General features: G+C 39.9%; 1 protein-coding gene across 1 annotated transcript in view; it reads left to right on the top strand.

The window, feature by feature from the left end:
• LOC135573814 (hormonally up-regulated neu tumor-associated kinase homolog A-like) overlaps positions 1–11,855 on the top strand; it is a 78,029-nt gene extending 66,174 nt beyond the window's left edge. The window contains 3 exon segments of the mRNA XM_065024017.1: positions 8,448–8,607; positions 9,112–9,828; positions 9,831–11,855. Of these exon segments, the coding sequence (XP_064880089.1) occupies positions 8,448–8,607; positions 9,112–9,828; positions 9,831–9,850 (897 nt within the window). The 3' untranslated portion in view covers positions 9,851–11,855.
• Positions 11,856–24,040: the final 12,185 nt, after the last annotated feature.

The raw sequence follows: 24,040 nt of genomic DNA, 5'->3' as shown, positions 1-24,040 counted from the left end.
TAATGTAAGGAAACCACCTGTTAATAACAGGAGCTTACTGTAATGATATTCTCTGTTAAACCACCTGTTAATAACAGGAGCTTACTGTAATTATATTCTCTGTTAAACCACCTGTTAATAGCAGGAGCTTACTGTAATGTAAGGAAACCACCTGTTAATAGCAGGAGCTTACTGTAATGTAAGGAAACGACCTGTTAATGACAGGAACTTACTGTAATGTAAGGAAACCACCTGTTAATAACAGGAGCTTACTGTAATGATATTCTCTGTTAAACCACCTGTTAATAACAGGAACTTACTGTAATGTAAGGAAACCACCTGTTAATGACAGGAGCTTACTGTAATGTAAGGAAACCACCTGTTAATAACAGGAGCTTACTGTAATTATATTCTCTGTTAAACCACCTGTTAATAACAGGAACTTACTGTAATGTAAGGAAACCACCTGTTAATGACAGGAGCTTACCGTAATTATATTCTCTGTTAAACCACCTGTTAATGACAGGAACTTACTGTAATTATATTCTCTGTTAAACCACCTGTTAATAACAGGAACTTACTGTAATTATATTCTCTGTTAAACCACCTGTTAATAACAGGAGCTTACTGTAATTATATTCTCTGTTAAACCACCTGTTAATAACAGAAACTTACTGTGATGTAAGGAAACCACCTGTTAATGACAGGAGCTTACTGTAATGTAAGGATACCACCTGTTAATGACAGGAACTTACTGTAATGTAAGGAAAACACCTGTTAATGACAGGAACTTACTGTAATTATATTCTCTGTTAAACCACCTGTTAATAACAGAAACTTACTGTGATGTAAGGAAACCACCTGTTAATGACAGGAGCTTACTGTAATGTAAGGATACCACCTGTTAATGACAGGAACTTACTGTAATGTAAGGAAAACACCTGTTAATGACAGGAGCTTACCGTAATTATATTCTCTGTTAAACCACCTGTTAATGACAGGAACTTACTGTAATTATATTATCTGTTAAACCACCTGTTAATAACAGGAACTTACTGTAATTATATTCTCTGTTAAACCACCTGTTAATGACAGGATCTTACTGTAATGTAAGGAAACCACCTGTTAATAACAGGAACTTACTGTAATGTAAGGAAACCACCTGTTAATAACAGGAGCTTACTGTAATTATATTCTCTGTTAAACCACCTGTTAATAACAGGAACTTACTGTAATGATATTCTCTGTTAAACCACCTGTTAATAACAGGAACTTACTGTAATGTAAGGAAACCACCTGTTAATGACAGGAACTTACTGTAATGTAAGGAAACCACCTGTTAATGACATGAGCTTACTGTAATTATATTCTCTGTTAAACCACCTGTTAATGACAGGAACTTACTGTAATTATATTCTCTGTTAAACCACCTGTTAATAACAGGAGCTTACCGTAATTATATTCTCTGTTAAACCACCTGTTAATGACAGGAACTTACTGTAATTATATTCTCTGTTAAACCACCTGTTAATAACAGGAACTTACTGTAATTATATTCTCTGTTAAACCACCTGTTAATAACAGGAACTTACTGTGATGTTATATTCTCTGTTAAACCACCTGTTAATAACAGGAACTTACTGTAATGTAAGGAAACCACCTGTTAATGACAGGAACTTACTGTAATGTAAGGAAACCACCTGTTAATAACAGGAACTTACTGTAATGTAAGGAAACCACCTGTTAATGACAGGAGCTTACTGTGATTATATTCTCTGTTAAACCACCTGTTAATAACAGGAACTTACTGTAATGTAAGGAAACCACCTGTTAATGACAGGAACTTACTGTAATGTAAGGAAACCACCTGTTAATAACAGGAACTTACTGTAATGTAAGGAAACCACCTGTTAATGACAGGAGCTTACTGTGATTATATTCTCTGTTAAACCACCTGTTAATAGCAGGAGCTTACTGTGATTATATTCTCTGTTAAACCACCTGTTAATAACAGGAACTTACTGTGATGTAAGGAAACCACCTGTTAATAACAGGAACTTACTGTAATGTAAGGAAACCACCTGTTAATAACAGGAACTTACTGTGATTATATTCTCTGTTAAACCACCTGTTAATGACAGGAACTTACTGTAATTATATTCTCTGTTAAACCACCTGTTAATAACAGGAGTTTACTGTAATTATATTCTCTGTTAAACCACCTGTTAATAACAGGAACTTACTGTGATGTAAGGAAACCACCTGTTAATAACAGGAACTTACTGTAATGTAAGGAAACCACCTGTTAATGACAGGAGCTTACTGTAATTATATACTCTGTTAAACCACCTGTTAATAACAGGAACTTACTGTGATGTAAGGAAACCACCTGTTAATAACAGGAACTTACTGTAATGTAAGGAAACCACCTGTTAATGACAGGAGCTTACTGTGATTATATTCTCTGTTAAACCACCTGTTAATGACAGAACTTACTGTAATTATATTCTCTGAAACCACCTGACTTAATAACAGGAACTTACTGTAATTATATTCTCTGTTAAACCACCTGTTAATAACAGGAACTTACTGTAATTATATTCTCTGTTAAACCACCTGTTAATAACAGGAACTTACTGTATGTATTCTCTGTTAAACCACCTGTTAATGACAGGAGCTTACTGTAATTAAGGAAACCACCTGTTAATGACAGGAACTTACTGTAATGTAAGGAAACCACCTGTTAATGACAGGAACTGTAATAATTCTCTGAAACACCTGTTAATAACAGGAACTTACTGTAATTATATTCTCTGTTAAAAACCACCTGTTAATAACAGGAACTTACTGTGAATTATATTCTCTGAAACCACCTGTTAATGACAGGAACTTACTGTAATGTATATTCTCACCTGTTAATGAACAGGAGCTTACCTGTAATTATATTCTCTGTTAAACCACCTGTTAATGACAGGAACTTACTGTAATTATATTCTCTGTTAAACCACCTGTTAATAACAGGAACTTACTGTAATTATATTCTCTGTTAAACCACCTGTTAATAACAGGAACTTACTGTAATGTAGGAAACCACCTGTTAATAACAGGAACTTACTGTAATTATCTGTTAAACCACCTCAGTTACTGTAATTATATTCTCAGGAGCTGTTAAACCACCTGTTAATAACAGAACTTACTGTAATGATATTCTCTGTTAAACCACCTGTTAATGGAACTTACTGTAATGTAAGAAACCACCTGTTAATGACAGGAACTTACTGTAATGTTAAGGAAAACAACCTGTTAATGACAGGAACTTACTGTAATGTATTCTCTGTTAAACCACCTGTTAATAACAGGAACTTACTGTAATGTAAGGAAACCACCTGTTAATGACAGGAACTTACTGTTAATGACAGGAGCTTACCGTATATATTCTCTCTGTTAAACCTTACCTGTTAATGACAGGAACTTACTGTAATTATAAAAACCACCTGTTAATAACAGGAACTTACTGTAATTATATTCTCTGTTAAACCACCTGTTAATGACAGAAACTTACTGTAATGTAAGGAAACCACCTGTTAATGACAGGAACTTACTGTAATTAAGGATTCTCCTGTTAATGACAGGAACTTACTGTAATGTAAGGAAAACCACCTGTTAATACAGGAACTTACTGTAATTATATTCTCTGTTAAACCACCTGTTAATAACAGAGAATTATATTCTCTGTTGTAAAACCACCTGTTAATGACAGGAGCTTACTGTAATGTAAGGATACCACCTGTTAATGACAGGAACTTACTGTAATGTAAGGAAAACACCTGTTAATGACAGGAACTTACTGTAATTATATTCTCTGTTAAACCACCTGTTAATAACAGAAACTTACTGTGATGTAAGGAAACCACCTGTTAATGACAGGAACTTACTGTAATGTAAGGAAAACACCTGTTAATGACAGGAGCTTACCGTAATTATATTCTCTGTTAAACCACCTGTTAATGACAGGAACTTACTGTAATTATATTATCTGTTAAACCACCTGTTAATAACAGGAACTTACTGTAATTATATTCTCTGTTAAACCACCTGTTAATGACAGGATCTTACTGTAATGTAAGGAAACCACCTGTTAATAACAGGAACTTACTGTAATGTAAGGAAAGCACCTGTTAATAACAGGAGCTTACTGTAATTATATTCTCTGTTAAACCACCTGTTAATAACAGGAACTTACTGTAATGATATTCTCTGTTAAACCACCTGTTAATAACAGGAACTTACCACCTGTAATGTAACTTACTGTAAACCACCTGTTAATGACAGGAGCTTACTGTAATGTAAGGAAACCACCTGTTAATAACAGGAGCTTACTGTAATTATATTCTCTGGAGAAACCACCTGTTAATAACAGTAATGTAATATTCTCTGTTAAACCACCTGTTAATAACAGGAACTTACTGTAATTATATTCTCTGTTAAACCACCTGTTAATGACAGGAACTTACTGTAATTATATTCTCTGTTAAACCACCTGTTAATGACAGGAACTTACTGTAATTATATTCTCTGTTAAACCACCTGTTAATAACAGGAACTTACTGTAATTATATTCTCTGTTAAACCACCTGTTAATAACAGGAAACTTACTGTAATGTATATTCTCTGTTAAACCACCTGTTAATAACAGGAACTTACTGTAATGTAAGGAAACAAACAGTTTATATTTCTCTGTTAAACAGGTTAATAACAGGAACTTACTGTAATGTATTCTCTGAAACCACCTGTTAATAACAGGAACTTACTGTAATTATATTCTCTAATGTTAAACCACCTGTTAATGACAGGAACTTACTGTAATTATATTCTCTGTTAAACCACCTGTTAATAACAGAAACTTACTGTGATGTAAGGAAACCACCTGTTAATGACAGGAACTTACTGTAATGTAAGGAAAACACCTGTTAATGACAGGAGCTTACCGTAATTATATTCTCTGTTAAACCACCTGTTAATGACAGGAACTTACTGTAATTATATTCTCTGTTAAACCACCTGTTAATAACAGGAACTTACTGTAATTATATTCTCTGTTAAACCACCTGTTAATGATTCTCTGGAAAAACCACCTCTAACAGGAGCTTACTGTAATGTAAGGAAACCACCTGTTAATAACAGGAACTTACTGTAATGTAAGGAAACCACCTGTTAATAACAGGAGCTTACTGTAATTATATTCTCTGTTAAACCACCTGGAACTTACTGTAATTATATTCTCTGTTAAACCACCTGTTAATAACAGGAACTTACTGTAATGTTAAGGAAACCACCTGTTAATGACAGGAGCTTACTGTAATTATATTCTCTGTTAAACCACCTGTTAATAACAGGAACTTACCCACCTGTTAATGACAGGAACTTACTGTAATGTAATTATTTTCTCTGTTAAACCACCTGTTAATGACAGGAACTTACTGTAATGTAAAAACACCTGTTAATGACAGGAACTTACTGTAATTATATTCTCTTCTCTGTTAAACCACCTATTCTCTGTTAATAACAGGAGCTTACTGTAATTATATTCTCTGTTAAACCACCTGTTAATAACAGAAACTTACTGTGATGTAAGGAAACCACCTGTTAATGACAGGAGCTTACTGTAATGTAAGGATACCACCTGTTAATGACAGGAACTTACTGTAATGTACCTGGAAAACACCTGTTAATGACAGTGAACTTACTGTAATTATATTCTCTGTTAAACCACCTGTTAATAACAGAAACTTACTGTGATGTATTCTCTGGAAACCACCTGTTAATAACAGAAACTTACTGTGATGTAAGGAAACCACCTGTTAATGACAGGAACTTACTGTAATGTAAGGAAAACACCTGTTAATGACAGGAGCTTACCGTAATTATATTCTCTGTTAAACCACCTGTTAATGACAGGAACTTACTGTAATTATATTATCTGTTAAACCACCTGTTAATAACAGGAACTTACTGTAATTATATTCTCTGTTAAACCACCTGTTAATGACAGGATCTTACTGTAATGTAAGGAAACCACCTGTTAATAACAGGAACTTACTGTAATGTAAGGAAACCACCTGTTAATAACAGGAGCTTACTGTAATTATATTCTCTGTTAAACCACCTGTTAATAACAGGAACTTACTGTAATGATATTCTCTGTTAAACCACCTGTTAATAACAGGAACTTACTGTAATGTAAGGAAACCACCTGTTAATGACAGGAACTTACTGTAATGTAAGGAAACCACCTGTTAATGACATGAGCTTACCGTAATTATATTCTCTGTTAAACCACCTGTTAATGACAGGAACTTACTGTAATTATATTCTCTGTTAAACCACCTGTTAATAACAGGAGCTTACCGTAATTATATTCTCTGTTAAACCACCTGTTAATGACAGGAACTTACTGTAATTATATTCTCTGTTAAACCACCTGTTAATAACAGGAACTTACTGTAATTATATTCTCTGTTAAACCACCTGTTAATAACAGGAACTTACTGTGATGTAAGGAAACCACCTGTTAATAACAGGAACTTACTGTAATGTAAGGAAACCACCTGTTAATGACAGGAACTTACTGTAATGTAAGGAAACCACCTGTTAATAACAGGAACTTACTGTAATGTAAGGAAACCACCTGTTAATGACAGGAGCTTACTGTGATTATATTCTCTGTTAAACCACCTGTTAATAACAGGAACTTACTGTAATGTAAGGAAACCACCTGTTAATGACAGGAACTTACTGTAATGTAAGGAAACCACCTGTTAATAACAGGAACTTACTGTAATGTAAGGAAACCACCTGTTAATGACAGGAGCTTACTGTGATTATATTCTCTGTTAAACCACCTGTTAATAGCAGGAGCTTACTGTGATTATATTCTCCACCTGTTAAACCTTACTGTGATGTATATTCTCTGAAACCACCTGTTAATAACAGGAACTTACTGTGATGTAAGGAAACCACCTGTTAATAACAGGAACTTACTGTGATGTATATTACTGATTATATTCTCTGTTAAACCACCTGTTAATGACAGGAACTTACTGTAATTATATTCTCTGTTAAACCACCTGTTAATAACAGGAGTTTACTGTAATTATATTCTCTGTTAAACCACCTGTTAATAACAGGAACTTACTGTGATGTAAGGAAACCACCTGTTAATAACAGGAACTTAATTATATACTGTAATGTAAGGAAACCACCTGTTAATAACAGGAACAGGAGCTTACTGACAGGAGCTAATGTAATTATACTCTGTTAAACCACCTGTTAATAACAGGAACTTACTGTGATGTAAGGAAACCACCTGTTAATAACAGGAACTTACTGTAATGTAAGGAAACCACCTGTTAATGACAGGAGCTTACTGTGATTATATTCTCTGCACGAAAAGCAGTAGGCGTAACTCTAGAATAATGCTTGAATGACATTGTTATAATATGCATTGTAATGTTTTAATAACAATGTAAGGTAAGTCTTGTCAGAGCCCGAACGGCTCATATGGCAGGAGCCTGTTTCTGTTGAGTGAGGAAGCTTGATGTCCTCCAGGAGAAGGTGTACCAGGTTGGATAAACGTCTCAGTCCTCCAGGAGAAGGTGTACCATGTTGGATAAACGTTGAAATAACGTCTCTGTCCTCCAGGAGAAGGTGTACCAGGTTGGATAAACGTCTCAGTCCTCCAGGAGAAGGTGTACCATGTTGGATAAACGTTGAAATAACGTCTCTGTCATCCAGGAGAAGGTGTACCAGGTTGGATAAACGTCTCAGTCCTCCAGGAGAAGGTGTACCATGTTGAAATAACGTCTCTGTCCTCCAGGAGAAGGTGTACCAGGTTGGATAAACGTCTCAGTCCTCCAGGAGAAGGTGTACCATGTTGGATAAACGTTGAAATAACGTCTCAGTCCTCCAGGAGAAGGTGTACCATGTTGTATAAACATTGAAATAACGTCTCAGTCCTCCAGGAGAAGGTGTACCATGTTGGATAAACGTTGAAATAACGTCTCTGTCCTCCAGGAGAAGGTGTACCAGGTTGAATAAACGTCTCTGTCCTCCAGGAGAAGGTGTACCATGTTGGATAAACGTTGAAATAACGTCTCAGTCCTCTAGGAGAAGGTGTACCAGGTTGAATAAACGTTGAAATAACGTCTCAGTCCTCCAGGACACGTTGAATAAACGTTGAAATAACATCTCTGTCCTCCAGGAGAAGGTGTACCAGGTTGTATAAACGTTGTAATAACGTCTCTGTCCTCCAGGAGAAGGTGTACCAGGTTGTATAAACGTTGTAATAACGTCTCTGTCCTCCAGGAGAAGGTGTACCATGTTGAATAAACATTGAAATAACGTCTCAGTCCTCCAGGAGAAGGTGTACCAGGTTGAATAAACGTTGAAATAACGTCTCTGTCCTCCAGGAGAAGGTGTACCAGGAGAAGGAGAAGAAGACAGAGAAGAATGAGTACTTCCAGACCCAGTGGAGGAAACACGTAGAGAAGGTCACCATCCCTCCTAAACAGACTCCTGTCTACCTGGCCGTCAGCAAGGGCCCGAGCAAGGAGAAGAAGCACAGGAATGGTGAGACCAGAGAGAGAGAAACACACTCAGACAGACAGACAAACAGACAGGCACTGACTGCTCTCAACAACAATGGACCTCCACCCCTCCACTCCATCCCTCCCCTCCACTCCATCAGTCCATCCTATCCCTCCACTCCATCCCATCCCTCCCCTCAATCCCTCAACTCCATCCCTCCCTCCACCTCTCCCCTCCATCCCTCCATCCTATCCCTCCCTCCCCTCCATCCCACCCCTCCCCTCCATCCCTCTACAAGGGATGTCTAGGTAAAAAGTTAGAGGAAAACCCGCCTCAGTCTTCTGAAAATCTAGCCATAACATATTCAGTGAGACATTTACACACATTTTCATGCCAGAGACACACCAGTATGGCTTTCCAAGAGGTGTTGAGTGTTCCAGTCTCATGGACTGATTGGTTTTATTTTAGGGTAAAAAGACCACCGTTGTGTGGATACACGTCAGCCCAGAAGGTAACACTCTTCCTCTCTCTCCTCATCTCTCTCAGGTCTGCTGCGAGCGGTAACGGGTAACTTCCACCGTGCCTCTCCTCTCGCCCCGTCCGGCACCGTTGCCTCATCCTCCATGGAATACCTAGAGATCCACCCCCTCTTCCCCCGCACGTCCCAGCCAACCAGGCACCTAGAAACCCTCCAGGCAGCCAATACCAGCCCTGACCACATCCCCGCCCCACCGGCTCCGTCTCCAATCGGCATGCACTCCTACGACTCCCTCGCCAAAGCTGAGACAATCGACGACGTCGTGGTCCCCGCCTCGGCCACACCCTGGTACAAACTGACCAATGGGACCTTCTCTCCTCCGCGACACGTCTCAGCCTTCCACCCTGATTCGTCCTACCTAAAAAAGGCGACTATCCCCAGCCCCCCCGTCCTCATCGTCAACCCCCAGCCAAAAAACTCCTCCTCTAACTCGGGTGACAACCCCCCTAGTATCTTCGGCAGCCCCCCGGGAGGTTCTGCCTTCTCCCCGCCCAAATCAGCCTTCAGTCCCCTCAACCCGTCCTCTGCGTTCAGTCCTCCGTCCACCGGGGGCAGCGTTGAGCCAGACAGCCCCCAGCACAGTAAGTTCCCCTCTATGGGCATCGGTCAGATCCTGAAGAAGAAGGGCCCCTTCCAGCCGTTCAGTTTCAGGGCGGAGCAAGCGGTGGAGGAGGATCTGGTGTCTCCGCCCCCTTACCACATGCAGACGCTGCTCTGCGCCTCCGGGCGCTCAAGACCCTCTGCTGAAGCATTGTGGGTAGCGGTACAAAGATGATGATGTGGCTCTGGTCCAAAGTAGTGCACTATGAAACGAGGGGATATAGGGTGGGGTCGTTTTTGAGAGAGTTCACTCCTGAGCAGCCTTGGATTTCGTCCTCTGCTGAGGCAGTCGCCATGACAACACTACGACTCTAGAGACCCTCTTGGTGTTATAGAGATAAACTATTGTAATAATAATAGTAATTAATGCATTAAACATTAAAGACAGAGACAGATTAAGGTGGATAAAATGCCACTTTGTCAACGAGTGTTTCGGCTGACTAAAGGCCTTTGTTGTGACACCGGTGACTGGAACACGTGACCAACCAAGCTCCACAGTGTTACCTGTCATTGTTGTATATTGTGCTGTGAGAGAGAGCTGAGTGACAGAGAGAGAGAGACAGAGAGAGCTGAGTGACAGACACACACAGAGAGAGAGAGAGAGCTGAGTGACAGAGAGAGAGACAGAGAGAGCTGAGTGACAGAGAGAGAGAGAGAGAGCTGAGTGACAGAGAGAGAGAGAGAGAGCTGAGTGACAGAGAGAGAGACAGAGAGAGCTGAGTGACACAGAGAGAGAGAGAGAGAGAGAGCTGAGTGACAGAGAGAGAGAGCTGAGTGACAGAGAGAGAGACAGAGAGAGCTGAGTGACACACAGAGAGAGAGAGAGAGAGCTGAGTGACAGACAGAGAGAGAGAGAGAGCTGAGTGACAGAGAGAGAGAGAGCTGAGTGACAGAGAGAGAGACAGAGAGAACTGAGTGACACACACACAAAGAGAGAGAGAGCTGAGTGACACACAGAGAGAGAGAGAGCGAGAGAGCTGAGTGACACAGAGAGAGCTGAGTGACACACAGAGAGAGAGAGAAAAGCTGAGTGACACAGAGAGAGCTGAGCGACACACAGAGAGAGAGAGAGCTGAGTGACACACACAGAGAGAGAGAGAGAGCTGAGTGACACACACACACAGAGAGCTGAATGATTCATGTCACCTTAAGTAATTCTGACTGTAGTCTGTGCTATAATAGTATTGTGTGTGTGTTCTGCCTGCCGGTATTGCCAAGGTGTTCTGGACAAATGGAACCGGTGAAGAACGTTACCTGTGAATACCACATGTTCTAATTATGGACTCTAGTGTCACTAAGATTTTACATTCATATATTCACCGTCTTGGACTAACTGATGCTTCCATTTACTGTACACAGGGCTTCTCGCTGTTGAGATGCTTCTCTTTCATACACAGGGCTTCTCGCTGTTGAGAGGCTTCTCTTTCATACACAGGGCTTCTCGCTGTTGAGAGGCTTCTCTTTCATACACAAGGCTTCTCACTGTTGAGAGGCTTCTCTTTCATACCCAGGGCTTCTCACTGTTGAGAGGCTTCTCTTTCATACCCAGGGCTTCTCACTGTTGAGATAGGTCTTTCATACACAGGGCTTCTCACTGTTGAGATAGGTCTTTCATACACAGGGCTTCTCACTGTTGAGATGGGTCTTTCATACACAGGGCTTCTCACTGTTGAGAGGCTTCTCTTTCATACACAAGGCTTCTCACTGTTGAGAGGCTTCTCTTTCATACCCAGAGCTTCTCACTGTTGAGAGGCTCCTCTTTCATACCCAGGGCTTCTCACTGTTGAGAGGCTTCTCTTTCATACCCAGGGCTTCTCACTGTTGAGAGGCTTCTCTTTCATACCCAGGGCTTCTCACTGTTGAGAGGCTTCTCTTTCATACCCAGGGCTTCTCACTGTTGAGAGGCTTCTCTTTCATACCTGGCCAAATCTGCATGCAAAACAGTTTTAATATGTAAATGTTAAAAAAAGATTTTTTTTTTTTTAAACTAAGAAATGTCTTTGTAAATCTTTTTTGATGTTGTCAATATTCATATTGATTTGGATTTGAGTCACGTTCTTTAGTAATGCTTTTTGTAATGTGTATTTTTTATTTTGTGCGTTGAGAGATTTTTTATGATGCCTTATGAAATATTTTAAATATTTATACTAAATCCACGATGTCTCTGTCTGCTCCTTCTACACCACAGGCCCCTTGTCTGGGGGCTTGTCAGTAGACACTGTGTGTGTGTGTGTGTGTGAGTAGACAGAACTGGTGTGTGTGTGTGTGTCAGTAGACACTGTGTGTGTGTGTGTGTGTGTGAGTAGACAGAACTGGTGGTGTGTGTGTGTGTCAGTAGACAGAACTGGTGTGTGTGTGTGTGTCAGTAGACAGAACTGGTGTGTGTGTGTGTGTCAGTAGACAGAACTGGTGTGTGTGTGTGTGTGAGTAGACAGAACTGGTGTGTGTGTGTGTGTCAGTAGACAGAACTGGTGTGTGTGTGTGTCAGTAGACAGAACTGGTGTGTGTGTGTGTGTGTGTGTGTGTGAGTAGACAGAACTGGTGTGTGTGTGTGTCAGTAGACAGAACTGGTGTGTGTGTGTGTCAGTAGACAGAACTGGTGTGTGTGTGTGTGTGTGTCAGTAGACAGAACTGGTGTGTGTGTGTGTGTGTCAGTAGACAGAACTGGTGTGTGTGTGTGTGTGTCAGTAGACAGAACTGGTGTGTGTGTGTGTGTGTCAGTAGACACTGTGTGTGTGTGTGTGTGTCAGTAGACACTGTGTGTGTGTGTGTGTAGACACTGTGTGTGTGTGTGTGTCAGTAGACACTGTGTGTGTGTGTGTGTGTCAGTAGACACTGTGTGTGTGTGTGTGTGTCAGTAGACACTGTGTGTGTGTGTGTGTCAGTAGACACTGTGTGTGTGTGTGTGTCAGTAGACACTGTGTGTGTGTGTGTGTGTGTCAGTAGACACTGTGTGTGTGTGTGTGTGTGTGTGTGTCAGTAGACACTGTGTGTGTGTGTGTGTCAGTAGACACTGTGTGTGTGTGTGTGTGTGTCAGTAGACACTGTGTGTGTGTGTGTGTGTGTGTGTGTGTGTGTGTCAGTAGACACTGTGTGTGTGTGTCAGTAGACACTGTGTGTGTGTGTGTGTCAGTAGACACTGTGTGTGTGTGTGTGTGTGTCAGTAGACACTGTGTGTGTGTGTGTGTGTGTCAGTAGACACTGTGTGTGTGTGTGTGTGTCAGTAGACACTGTGTGTGTGTGTGTGTGTGTGTGTGTGTGTGTCAGTAGACACTGTGTGTGTGTGTGTGTCAGTGTGTGTGTGTGTGTGTGTCAGTAGACACTGTGTGTGTGTGTGTGTGTCAGTAGACACTGTGTGTGTGTGTGTGTGTGTCAGTAGACACTGTGTGTGTGTGTGTGTGTGTGTGTCAGTAGACACTGTGTGTCTGTGTGTGTCAGTAGACACTGTGTGTGTGTGTGTGTGTGTGTACCCAACCTTTTAATGAACATTCCTGAAATGCTATTCATACTATACATTTGCCAATATAATCCAGTTTTATAAATAGAAACCAAATAAATCTGATGTTAATGTCACTAAAAAACAAAACATTGATCAAATCAAATGTTAAGGTTAATTTGTACGAAATCCTCTGGACAGACAGACTTGGTAAAGAAGAATGTGGAACCCAGTAGGGTGATGAGGACACAGACACGGCCTTCTGTGGCTTCTCCCAACGCTGTATCCATTTCCCACAAGACATCTGTGGTGGTCATGAAACCAACACCACAGCTGAACGACCTCTTGGTACTGATCAAACCCCCCCCCCCCCCCCCATGTTAATCCACTCAAGTACGGCGCCGCGGTCCATAAACCGTTCTCTGTCACGACCAGACAAAGAAAGGTGGGGGGTTCTGTGAGACATGCACGCAGGAAAAAACTGGACCCCCTGGTTAAATCGGTGTGGCTGAGCCGCTGAGAGCCGGGGGGGGTATTAGGGTCTAAGCCCTTTGTTTACCAAAGGGGACAGTGAGAGCCAAATCACCGCAGTAGCACCAGAAACAGACGATGACACAGACCCCTATAGCTTAGACACAGACTGGCCAGAAAGGGTGATAAACACACTACACACCAGGACCACTCTAGGAGCCTGAAAACACTCTGGGTTAACTACAGTCTAGGAGCCTGAAAACACTCTGGGTTAACTACAGTCTAGGAGCTTGAAAACACTACAGTCTAGGAGCCTGAAAACACTTAACTACAGTCTAGGAGCCTGAAAACACTCTGGGTTAACTACAGTCTAGGAGCCTGAAAACACTCTGGGTTAACTACAGTCTAGGAGCCTGAAAACACTCTGGGTTAACTACAGTCTAGGAGCCTGAAAACACTCTGGGTTAACTACAGTCTAGGAGCCTGAAAACACTCTGGGTTAACTACAGTCTAGGAGCCTGAAAACACTCTGGGTTAACTACAGTCTAGGAGCCTGAAAACACTCTGGGTTAACTACAGTCTAGGAGCCTGAAAACACTCTGGGTTGACTACAGTCTAGGAGCCTGAAAACACTCTGGGTTAACTACAGTCTAGGAGCCTGAAAACACTCTGGGTTAACTTCCATGCCATTAAAAATAACATCGAATTCAACATACCAATTAGGATCTGGCTAAAAATACATGAATAATTTATTTATTTATTTACCCCTCCCTGGCTGTCTCCTTCTCCCTCTACCCCTCCCTGGCTGTCTCCTTCTCCCTCTACCCCTGGCTGTCTCCTCCCTGGCTGACTCCTTCTCTCCTCCCTCTACCCCTCCTTGGCTCCTTCTCCCTCTACCCCTCCCTCCTGGCTGTCCCCTCCCTGGCTGTCTCCTCTCCTTCTCCCCCTCTACCCCCTCCCTGGCTGTCTCCTTCTCCCTCCCCCTCCCTGGCCGTCTCCTTCTCCCTCTACCCCTCCCTGGCTCTCCCTCCCTCTACCCCTCCCTGGCTGTCTCCTTCTCCCTCTACCCCTCCCTGGCCCTGGCTGTCTCCCCTTCTCCCTCTACCCCTCCCTCCCTGGCTGTCTCCTTCTCCCTCTACCCTCCCTGGCTGTCTCCTTCCCCTCTACCCCTCCCTGGCTGTCTCCTTCTCCTCTACCCCTCCCTGGCTGTCTCCTCCCTCCCCTCCCTGGCTGTCTCCTTCTCCCTCTACCCTCCCTGGCTGTCTCCTTCTCCCTCTACCCCTCCCCCTGGCTGTCTCCTTCTCCCTCTACCCCTCCCCCTGGCCCCTCCTTCTCCCTCTACCCCTCCCTGGCTGTCTCCTTCCCTCTCCCTTCTCCCTCTACCCCTCCCTGGCTGTCTCCTTCTCCCTCTACCCCTCCCTGGCTGTCTCCTTCTCCCTCTACCCCTCCCTGGCTGTCTCCTCCCCTCTACCCCTCCCTGGCTGTCTCCTTCTCCCTCTACCCCTCCCCCTGGCTGTCTCCTTCTCCCTACCCCTCCCTGGCTGTCTCCTTCTCCCTCTACCCCCCCTGGCTCTCCTTCTCCCTCTACCCCTCCCTGGCTGTCTCCTGGCTGTCTCCTTCTCCCTCTACCCCTCCCTCCCTGGCTGTCTCCTTCTCCCCCTCCCCTCCCTGGCCTCCTTCTCCCTCTACCCTCCCTGGCTGTCTCCTTCTCCCTCTACCCCTCCCTGGCTGTCTCCTTCTCCCTCTCCCCTCCCTGGCCGTCTCCTTCTCCCTCTACCCCTCCCTGGCCGTCTCCTTCTCCCTCTACCCCTCCCTGGCCGTCTCCTTCTCCCTCTACCCCTCCCTGGCCGTCTCCTTCTCCCTCTACCCCTCCCTGGCCCTCCTCCCCTGGCCGTCTTCTCCCTCTACCCCTCCCTGTCTCCTTCTCCCTCCCCCTACCCTGGCCGTCTCCTTCTCCCTCTACCCCTCCCTGGCTGTCTCCTTCTCCCTCTACCCCTCCCTGGCTCTGTCTTTCTCTCGCTCTCTTTCACTCCCTATGTTTCCGCCTGCCTCTTGCTCTCTCTCTGTCTGCCTCTCCGTCCATCTTTCTCTCTCTCTCTGCCCATCTCCCCCCTCTCTCTCCACACACATGCACACACACACTACGCAGGGTGGTGGCATAGGGTCTGGAACTGCCTTTGTGTCTGAGAAAAACAGACGATCAACTTACTGTACGCTGACACACTCTTGCAAACGCAGAGAGAGGATAGGGGCAGACACTCCTCATGAACTAGTCAATAAATCAAAATATGATCAAAATTTAGCGTACACACAGTGCAGCATGTTTGTTACTAGCTGTAACAATTAAGTAAAATGTCAAACAAAGTACACAAATGATTAAACCGATAAACAACCTAAACAGCAAAACAGATGCAATCTCTGAGTATCTACACCAGATTAATTTACACTAGAAATACTAGGAATGATATGAACAGAGTAGATATACTAGAATGATATGAACAGAGTAGATATACTAGAATGATATGTACAGAGTAGATATACTAGAATGATATGAACAGAGTAGATATACTAGAATGGTATGAACAGAGTAGATATACTAGAATATGAACAGAGTAGATATACTAGAATATGAACAGAGTAGATATACTAGAATGATATGAACAGAGATAGAATATAACTAGAATGATGATATGAACAGAGTAGATATACTAGAATGATATGAACAGAGTGATATGAACAGAGTAGATATACTAGAATGATATGAACAGAGTAGATATACTAGAATGGTATGAGCAGAGTAGATATACTAGAATGATATGAACAGAGTAGATATACTAGAATGATATGAACAGAGTAGATATACTAGAATGGTATGAACAGAGTAGATATACTAGAATGATATGTTCAGCAGTAGATATACTAGAATGATATGAACAGAGTAGAACAGAATGGTAGATATACTAGAATGAAATGAGCAGAGTAGATATGAACAGAGTAGATATACTAGAATGGTATGAACAGAGTGATATACAGAATGGTATGTTCAGAGTAGATATACTAGAATGATATGAACAGGAGTAGATATACTAGAATGATATGAACAGAGTAGATATACTAGAATGAAATGAACAGAGTAGATATACTAGAATGATATGAACAGAGTAGATATACTAGAATGATATGTTCAGCAGTAGATATACTAGAATGATATGAACAGAGTAGATATACTAGAATGATATGAACAGAGTAGATATACTAGAATGATATGAACAGAGTAGATATACTAGAATGATATGAACAGAGTAGATATACTAGAATGATATGAACAGAGTAGATATACTAGAATGATATGAACAGAGTAGATATACTAGAATGATATGAACAGAGTAGATATATGAACAGAGTAGATATACTAGAATATCAGCAGTTGATATACTAGAATGATATGAACAGAGTAGATATACTAGAATGATATGAACAGTAGATATACTAGAATGATATGAACAGAGTAGATATACTAGAATGATATGAACAGGAGTAGATATACTAGAATGATATGAACAGAGTAGATATACTAGAATGATATGAACATAGATATACTAGAATGATATGAACAGCTAGAATGATATGAACAGGAGTAGATATACTAGAATGATATGAACAGAATTATACTAGAATGATATAACAGAGTAGATATACTAGAATGATATGAACAGAGTAGATATACTAGAATATGTTCAGCCTAGAATGATATGAACTAGATATACTAGAAATTACATTATACTACAGCCAGCAGTAGATATACTAGAATGATATGAACAGAGTAGATATACTAGAATATGTTCAGCCTAGAATGGTATGAACAGGGATATACTAGAATGGTATGTTCATAGATATACTAGAATGCCCATAGTAGATATACTAGAATGGTATGAACAGAGTAGATATACTAGAATGATATGAACAGAGTAGATATACTAGAATGATATGAACAGAGTAGATATACTAGAATATGAACAGAGTAGATATACTAGAATGATATGAACAGAGTAGATATACTAGAATATGAACAGAGTAGATATACTAGAATGGTATGTTCAGAGTAGATATACTAGAATGATATGAACAGCAGTAGATATACTAGAATGAAATGAACAGAGTAGATATACTAGAATGATATGAACAGAGTAGATATACTAGAATGATATGTTCAGCAGTAGATATACTAGAATGATATGAACAGAGTAGATATACTAGAATGATATGAACAGAGTAGATATACTAGAATGATATGAACAGAGTAGATATACTAGAATGATATGAACAGGAGTAGATATACTAGAATGATATGAACAGAGTAGATATACTAGAATGATATGAACAGAGTAGATATACTAGAATGATATGAACAGAGTAGATATACTAGAATGATATGAACAGAGTAGATATACTAGAATGATATGAACAGAGTAGATATACTAGAATGATATGAACAGAGTAGATATACTAGAATATGTTCAGCAGTTGATATACTAGAATGATATGAACAGAGTAGATATACTAGAATGATATGAACAGAGTAGATATACTAGAATGATATGAACAGAGTAGATATACTAGAATGATATGAACAGAGTAGATATACTAGAATGATATGAACAGAGTAGATATACTAGAATATGTTCAGCAGTAGATATACTAGAATGATATGAACAGGAGTAGATATACTAGAATGATATGAACAGAGTAGATATACTAGAATATGTTCAGCAGTAGATATACTAGAATGATATGAACAGAGTAGATATACTAGAATATGTTCAGCAGTAGATATACTAGAATGGTATGAACAGAGTAGATATACTAGAATGGTATGTTCAGAGTAGATATACTAGAATGGTATGAACAGAGTAGATATACTAGAATGGTATGAACAGAGTAGATATACTAGAATGATATGAACAGAGTAGATATACTAGAATGATATGAACAGAGTAGATATACTAGAATATGAACAGAGTAGATATACTAGAATGATATGAACAGAGTAGATATACTAGAATATGAACAGAGTAGATATACTAGAATGGTATGTTCAGAGTAGATATACTAGAATGATATGAACAGCAGTAGATATACTAGAATGATATGAACAGAGTAGATATACTAGAATGAAATGAACAGAGTAGATTTGAATGATATGTTCAGGGCCGTAGATATACTAGAATGATATGAACCAGATATACTAGAATGATATGTTCAGAGTAGATATACTAGAATTATGAACAGAGTAGATATACTAGAATGATATCCCTAGAATGATATGAACAGGAGTAGATATACTAGAATGATATGAACAGAGTAGATATACTAGAATGATATGAACAGAGTAGAAACTAGAATGATATGAACAGAGTGATATACTAGAATGATATGCAGAGTAGATATACTAGAATATATGAGCAGTCATGACCAGCAGTTGATATACTAGAATGATATGAACAGAGTCAAATGATATGAACAGGTAATATACTAGAATGATATGAACAGAGTAGATATACTAGAATGATATGCAGAGTAGATATACTGGCTAGAATGATATGAACCAGAATGATATGAACAGAGTAGATATACTAGAATATGTTCAGCAGTAGATATACTAGAATGATATGAACAGTTCAGTAGATATACTAGAATGATGAACAGAGTGTTCATTGATATACTAGAATGATATGAACAGAGTAGATATACTAGAATGGTATGAACAGAGTAGATATACTAGAATGTTGTGGTATGCAGAGTAGATATACTTGCTTCAGAGTAGATATACTAGAATGGCATGAACAGAGTAGCTATACTAGAATGATATGAACAGAGTGGAATGATATGAACAGAGTAGATATACTAGAATGTGATTGGCTGCTGTGGGAGATATGAACAGAGTAGATATACTAGAATGAACATGATGGAAGAATGTCGATATACTAGAATATATGAACAGAGTAGATATACTAGAATGGTATGTTCTGATACCACCTCTGAACAGCAGTAGATTCAAACAGAGTAGATATACTAGAATGAAATGAACAGAGTAGATATACTAGAATGATATGAACAGAGTAGGAATGATATGTTCAGCAGTAGATGGATATGAACAGAGTAGATATACTAGTGATATTGATATACTAGAATGATATGAACAGGTAGATATACTAGAATGATATGAACAGAGTAGATATACTAGAATGATATGAACAGAGTAGATATACTAGAATGATATGAACAGAGTAGATATACTAGAATGATATGAACAGAGTGATATACTAGAATCAGAGTAGATATACTAGAATATGATATATACTAGAATGATATGAACAGAGTAGATATACTAGAATGATATGTTCAGAGTAGATATACTAGAATGATATGAACAGAGTAGATATACTAGAATGATATGAACAGAGTAGATATACTAGAATATGTTCAGAATGAGAACAGAGTAGATATACTAGAATGATATGAACAGAGTAGATATACTAGAATATGTTCAGCAGTAGATATACAGATATGAATGGTATGAACAGAGTAGATATACTAGAATATGTTCAGAGTAGATATACTAGTGGTATGAACTAACTCAAATGGGCTTTGAATTGAACAGGGATATACTAGAATGTATGAACAGAGTAGATATACTAAATGAGAACAGAGTAGATATACTAGAATGATAGATAATAAACAAAAAGTATGAAATAGATATACAAAATATGAACAGTAAATACATTACAATGATAATGAACAGAGTAGATATACTAGAAGATTCCTAAATAAAATGAGATAGATATACTAAATGATGTCTATATAGAATGATATGAACAGAGTATATACTAGAATGAATGATATGAACAGAGTAGATATACTAGAATGGTATGTTCAGAGTAGATATACTAGAATGGTATATGAACAGAGTAGATTACTATGTTCAAGTAGATATACTAGAATGATATGAACAGAGTAGATATACTAGAATGATATGTTCAGTATGAACAGAGTTACAGAGTAGATATACTAGAATGGTATGAACAGAGTAGATATACTAGAATGATATGAACAGAGTAGATATACTAGAATGATATGAACAGAGTGATATACTAGAATGATATTAGAGTAGATAAAGTACAGAGTAAATGGTATGTTCAGCAGTAGATATACTAGAATGATATGAACAGAGTAGATATACTAGAATTGTAGAGTAGATATACTAGAATGGTATGAACAGAGTAGATATACTAGAATGATATGAACAGAGTAGATATACTAGAATATGTTCAGAGTAGATATACTAGAATGATATGAACAGAGTAGATATACTAGAATGATATGAACAGAGTAGATATACTAGAATGATATGAACAGAGTAGATATACTAGAATATGAACAAGAGATATACTAGAATGGTATGAACAGAGTAGATATACTATATGTTCAGAGTGATTACTAGTGGTATAACAGAGTAGATATACTAGAATGATAAAACAGAGTAGATATACTAGAATGTCACAAATATGTTCAGGGAATACTAGAATGGTATGAACAGAGTAGATATACTAGAATGATATGAACAGTGATGTCAATGGTATGAACAGAGTACTAGAATGATGAACAGAGTAGATATACTAGAATGGTATGTTCAGGTAGATATACTAGAATGATATGAACAGAGTAGATATACTAGAATGGTATGAAGCATATAGTAGATAGCCTATACTATATAGGGAATTACATTATACTACAGCCCTATATAGGGAATTACATTATACTACAGCCCTATATAGGGAATTACATTATACTACAGCCCTATTCCCTATATAGGGCACTACTTTATACTACAGACCTATTCATATAGGGAATTACACTAGCCCTTTAAACAGTATTCCCTATATAGGGCACACCTACAGCCTATTCCTATCGGGCACTACTTTATCTCAGCCCTATTCCCTATATTGGGCACTAAAATATATAGGGCACTACTTATACTACAGCCCTATTCCCTATATAAGTACTGGTACCCCCTATTTATATAGAACTACTCTATACTACAGCCCTATTCCCTATATAGTACACTACTCTATACTACAGCCCAATTCCCTATATAGGACACTACTCTATACTACAGCCCTATTCCCTATATAGTACACTACTTTATACTACAGCCCTATTCCCTATATAAAACACTACTTTATACTACAGCCCTATTCCCTAGTATTCCTGCTTTTGACCGGTCTGTTAGCTCACAGGTGGCACTCCCTCAGACACTATCCCTCAATAACGCCAATAGGAAAACCAATCAGAAGGCTGCTCTCTCAGCCAACGGCTGCTCAACGTCTGTGGTAACTGTAGCATTGGGCCTGGCTGTGATTGGCCAGGTGTTTACAGGCAGGAAAGGCTGTGATTGGCTGCTGTGGGAGCTGTTGCTTCAGAAGCTCCATGGCAACATAGCTTCAGAAGGTGAATGGATGGGAGGGATGGAAAGAGAGGCTGCTCGTTTTTCTCTCTGACACCACCTCTGCATTATTCAACCGGAGTCCCTGAGGACTTGGAGAGAGAGTCGGTGTGTTGACTGGCAGGGGGAGGGTGAGGGAACGGCGATAATTGCATCTCGCAGTGCAATTCAACCAGCCAAACAGCTCTTTCTCTCCATGTCTAACTCAAAGGGCTTTGTTGACATGGGAAACATATGTTAACATTGCCAAAAGCAAGTGAGGTAGATAAACAAAAAGTGAAATAAACAAAAATGAACAGTAAACATTACACTCACAGAAGTTCCTAAATAAAAGAGATTTTAAAATGTCATATTATGTCTCTATACAGTGTTGTAACGATGTGCAAATAGTTAGGAAAGTACAAAAATAAATAAGCATAAATATGAGTTGTATTTACAATGGTGTTTGTTCTTCACTGGTTGCCCTTTTCTTGTGGCAACAGGTCACAAATCTTGCTGCTGTGATGGCACACTGTGGTATTTCACTCAGTAGATATGGGAGTTTATCAAGATGGTGTGGTTTCAAATTATTTGTGAGTCTTTGTAATCTGAGGGAAATACACCACATTACCAAAAGTATGTGGACACCTGTTCATCGAACATCTCATTCCAAAATCATGGGCTTTAATATGGAGTTGGTCCCCCATTTTCTGCTATAACAGCCTCCACTCTTCTGGGAAGGCTTTCCACTAGATGTTGGAACATTGCTGCTATAACAGCCTCCACTCTTCTGGGAAGGCTTTCCACTAGATGTTGGAACATTGCTGCTGGGACTTGCTTCCATTCAGCCATAAGAGCATTAGTGACTTTGGGCACTGATGTTGGGCGATTAGTCCTGGCTCGCAGTCAGGGTTTCAATTAAATCCAAAGGTGTTCGATGGGGTTGAGGTTAGGGCTCTGTGCAGACCAGTCAAGTTCTTCCACACCGATCGACAAACCATTTCTTGTCATGCTGAAACAGGAACGGGTCTTCCCCAAACTTTTGCCACAAAGTTGGAAGTACAGAATCATCTAGAATGCCATTGTATGCTGCAGCATTAAGATTTCCCTTCACTGGAACTAAGGGGCCCGAACCATGAAAAACAGCACCAGACCATTATTCCTCCTCCACCAAACTTTACAGTGGGCACTATGCATTGGGGCAGGTAGCGTTCTCCTGGCATCCGCCAAACCCAGATTCATCTGTTGGACTGCCAGATGGTGAAGCGTTATTCATCACTCCAGAGAACGTGTTTCCACTACTCCAGAGTCCAATGGCGGCGAGCTTTACACCGTTCCAGCCGACGCTTGGCATAGCACATGGTGATCTTAGGCTTGTGTGCTGCTGCTCGGCCATGGAAACACATCTCCAGAGGCAGTTTGGAACTCAGTAGTGAGAGTTGCAACAGAGGACAATTAAAAAACATAATTTTTTAACATAGTTAATCCCTCTGCAGTCTCGTTCTGTGGTCTGACACTTCGCGGCTGAGCCGTTGAACTAGTTCCTCCTTGGTTAGTGACAAACACCAGATCATCAGCAAAATGTAGTGTTCATGTAATTTCATAATTCCAATATGTTTTCATTAAATTGAATTCACTTAAGTCTATTTTATGAGAATTTGTAAGATTCTTATTTGCATAAAATAGACAAGAGACCAGTCTTATCAAAATTAGATAATCGTATTTATTCTCGGAGCGCGCTGCCATGTAACCACGAACAACAGTTTATATACAAACGTCTTTCCTCCTATCAACCAGGACCCAACAAGTTGAAAAGTTAATTCCAACCCACTAGCTCGCTCGCTCACTCCAGACACACATCTATCTATAGACTTCTGGAATCTTCACCTTCATCCATCACTATTTGGAAGACAGTTCCAGATAATGGAAAACACAGGAAAACACTCTC

The sequence above is a fragment of the Oncorhynchus nerka genome, linkage group LG10 (genome assembly GCF_034236695.1).
Source record: "Oncorhynchus nerka isolate Pitt River linkage group LG10, Oner_Uvic_2.0, whole genome shotgun sequence".
In the NCBI taxonomy this organism is placed as follows: Eukaryota; Metazoa; Chordata; class Actinopteri; order Salmoniformes; family Salmonidae; genus Oncorhynchus; species Oncorhynchus nerka.
The sequence above is the reverse complement of the archived record's forward strand: the minus strand, read 5'-3'. Positions and strand labels throughout refer to the sequence as shown.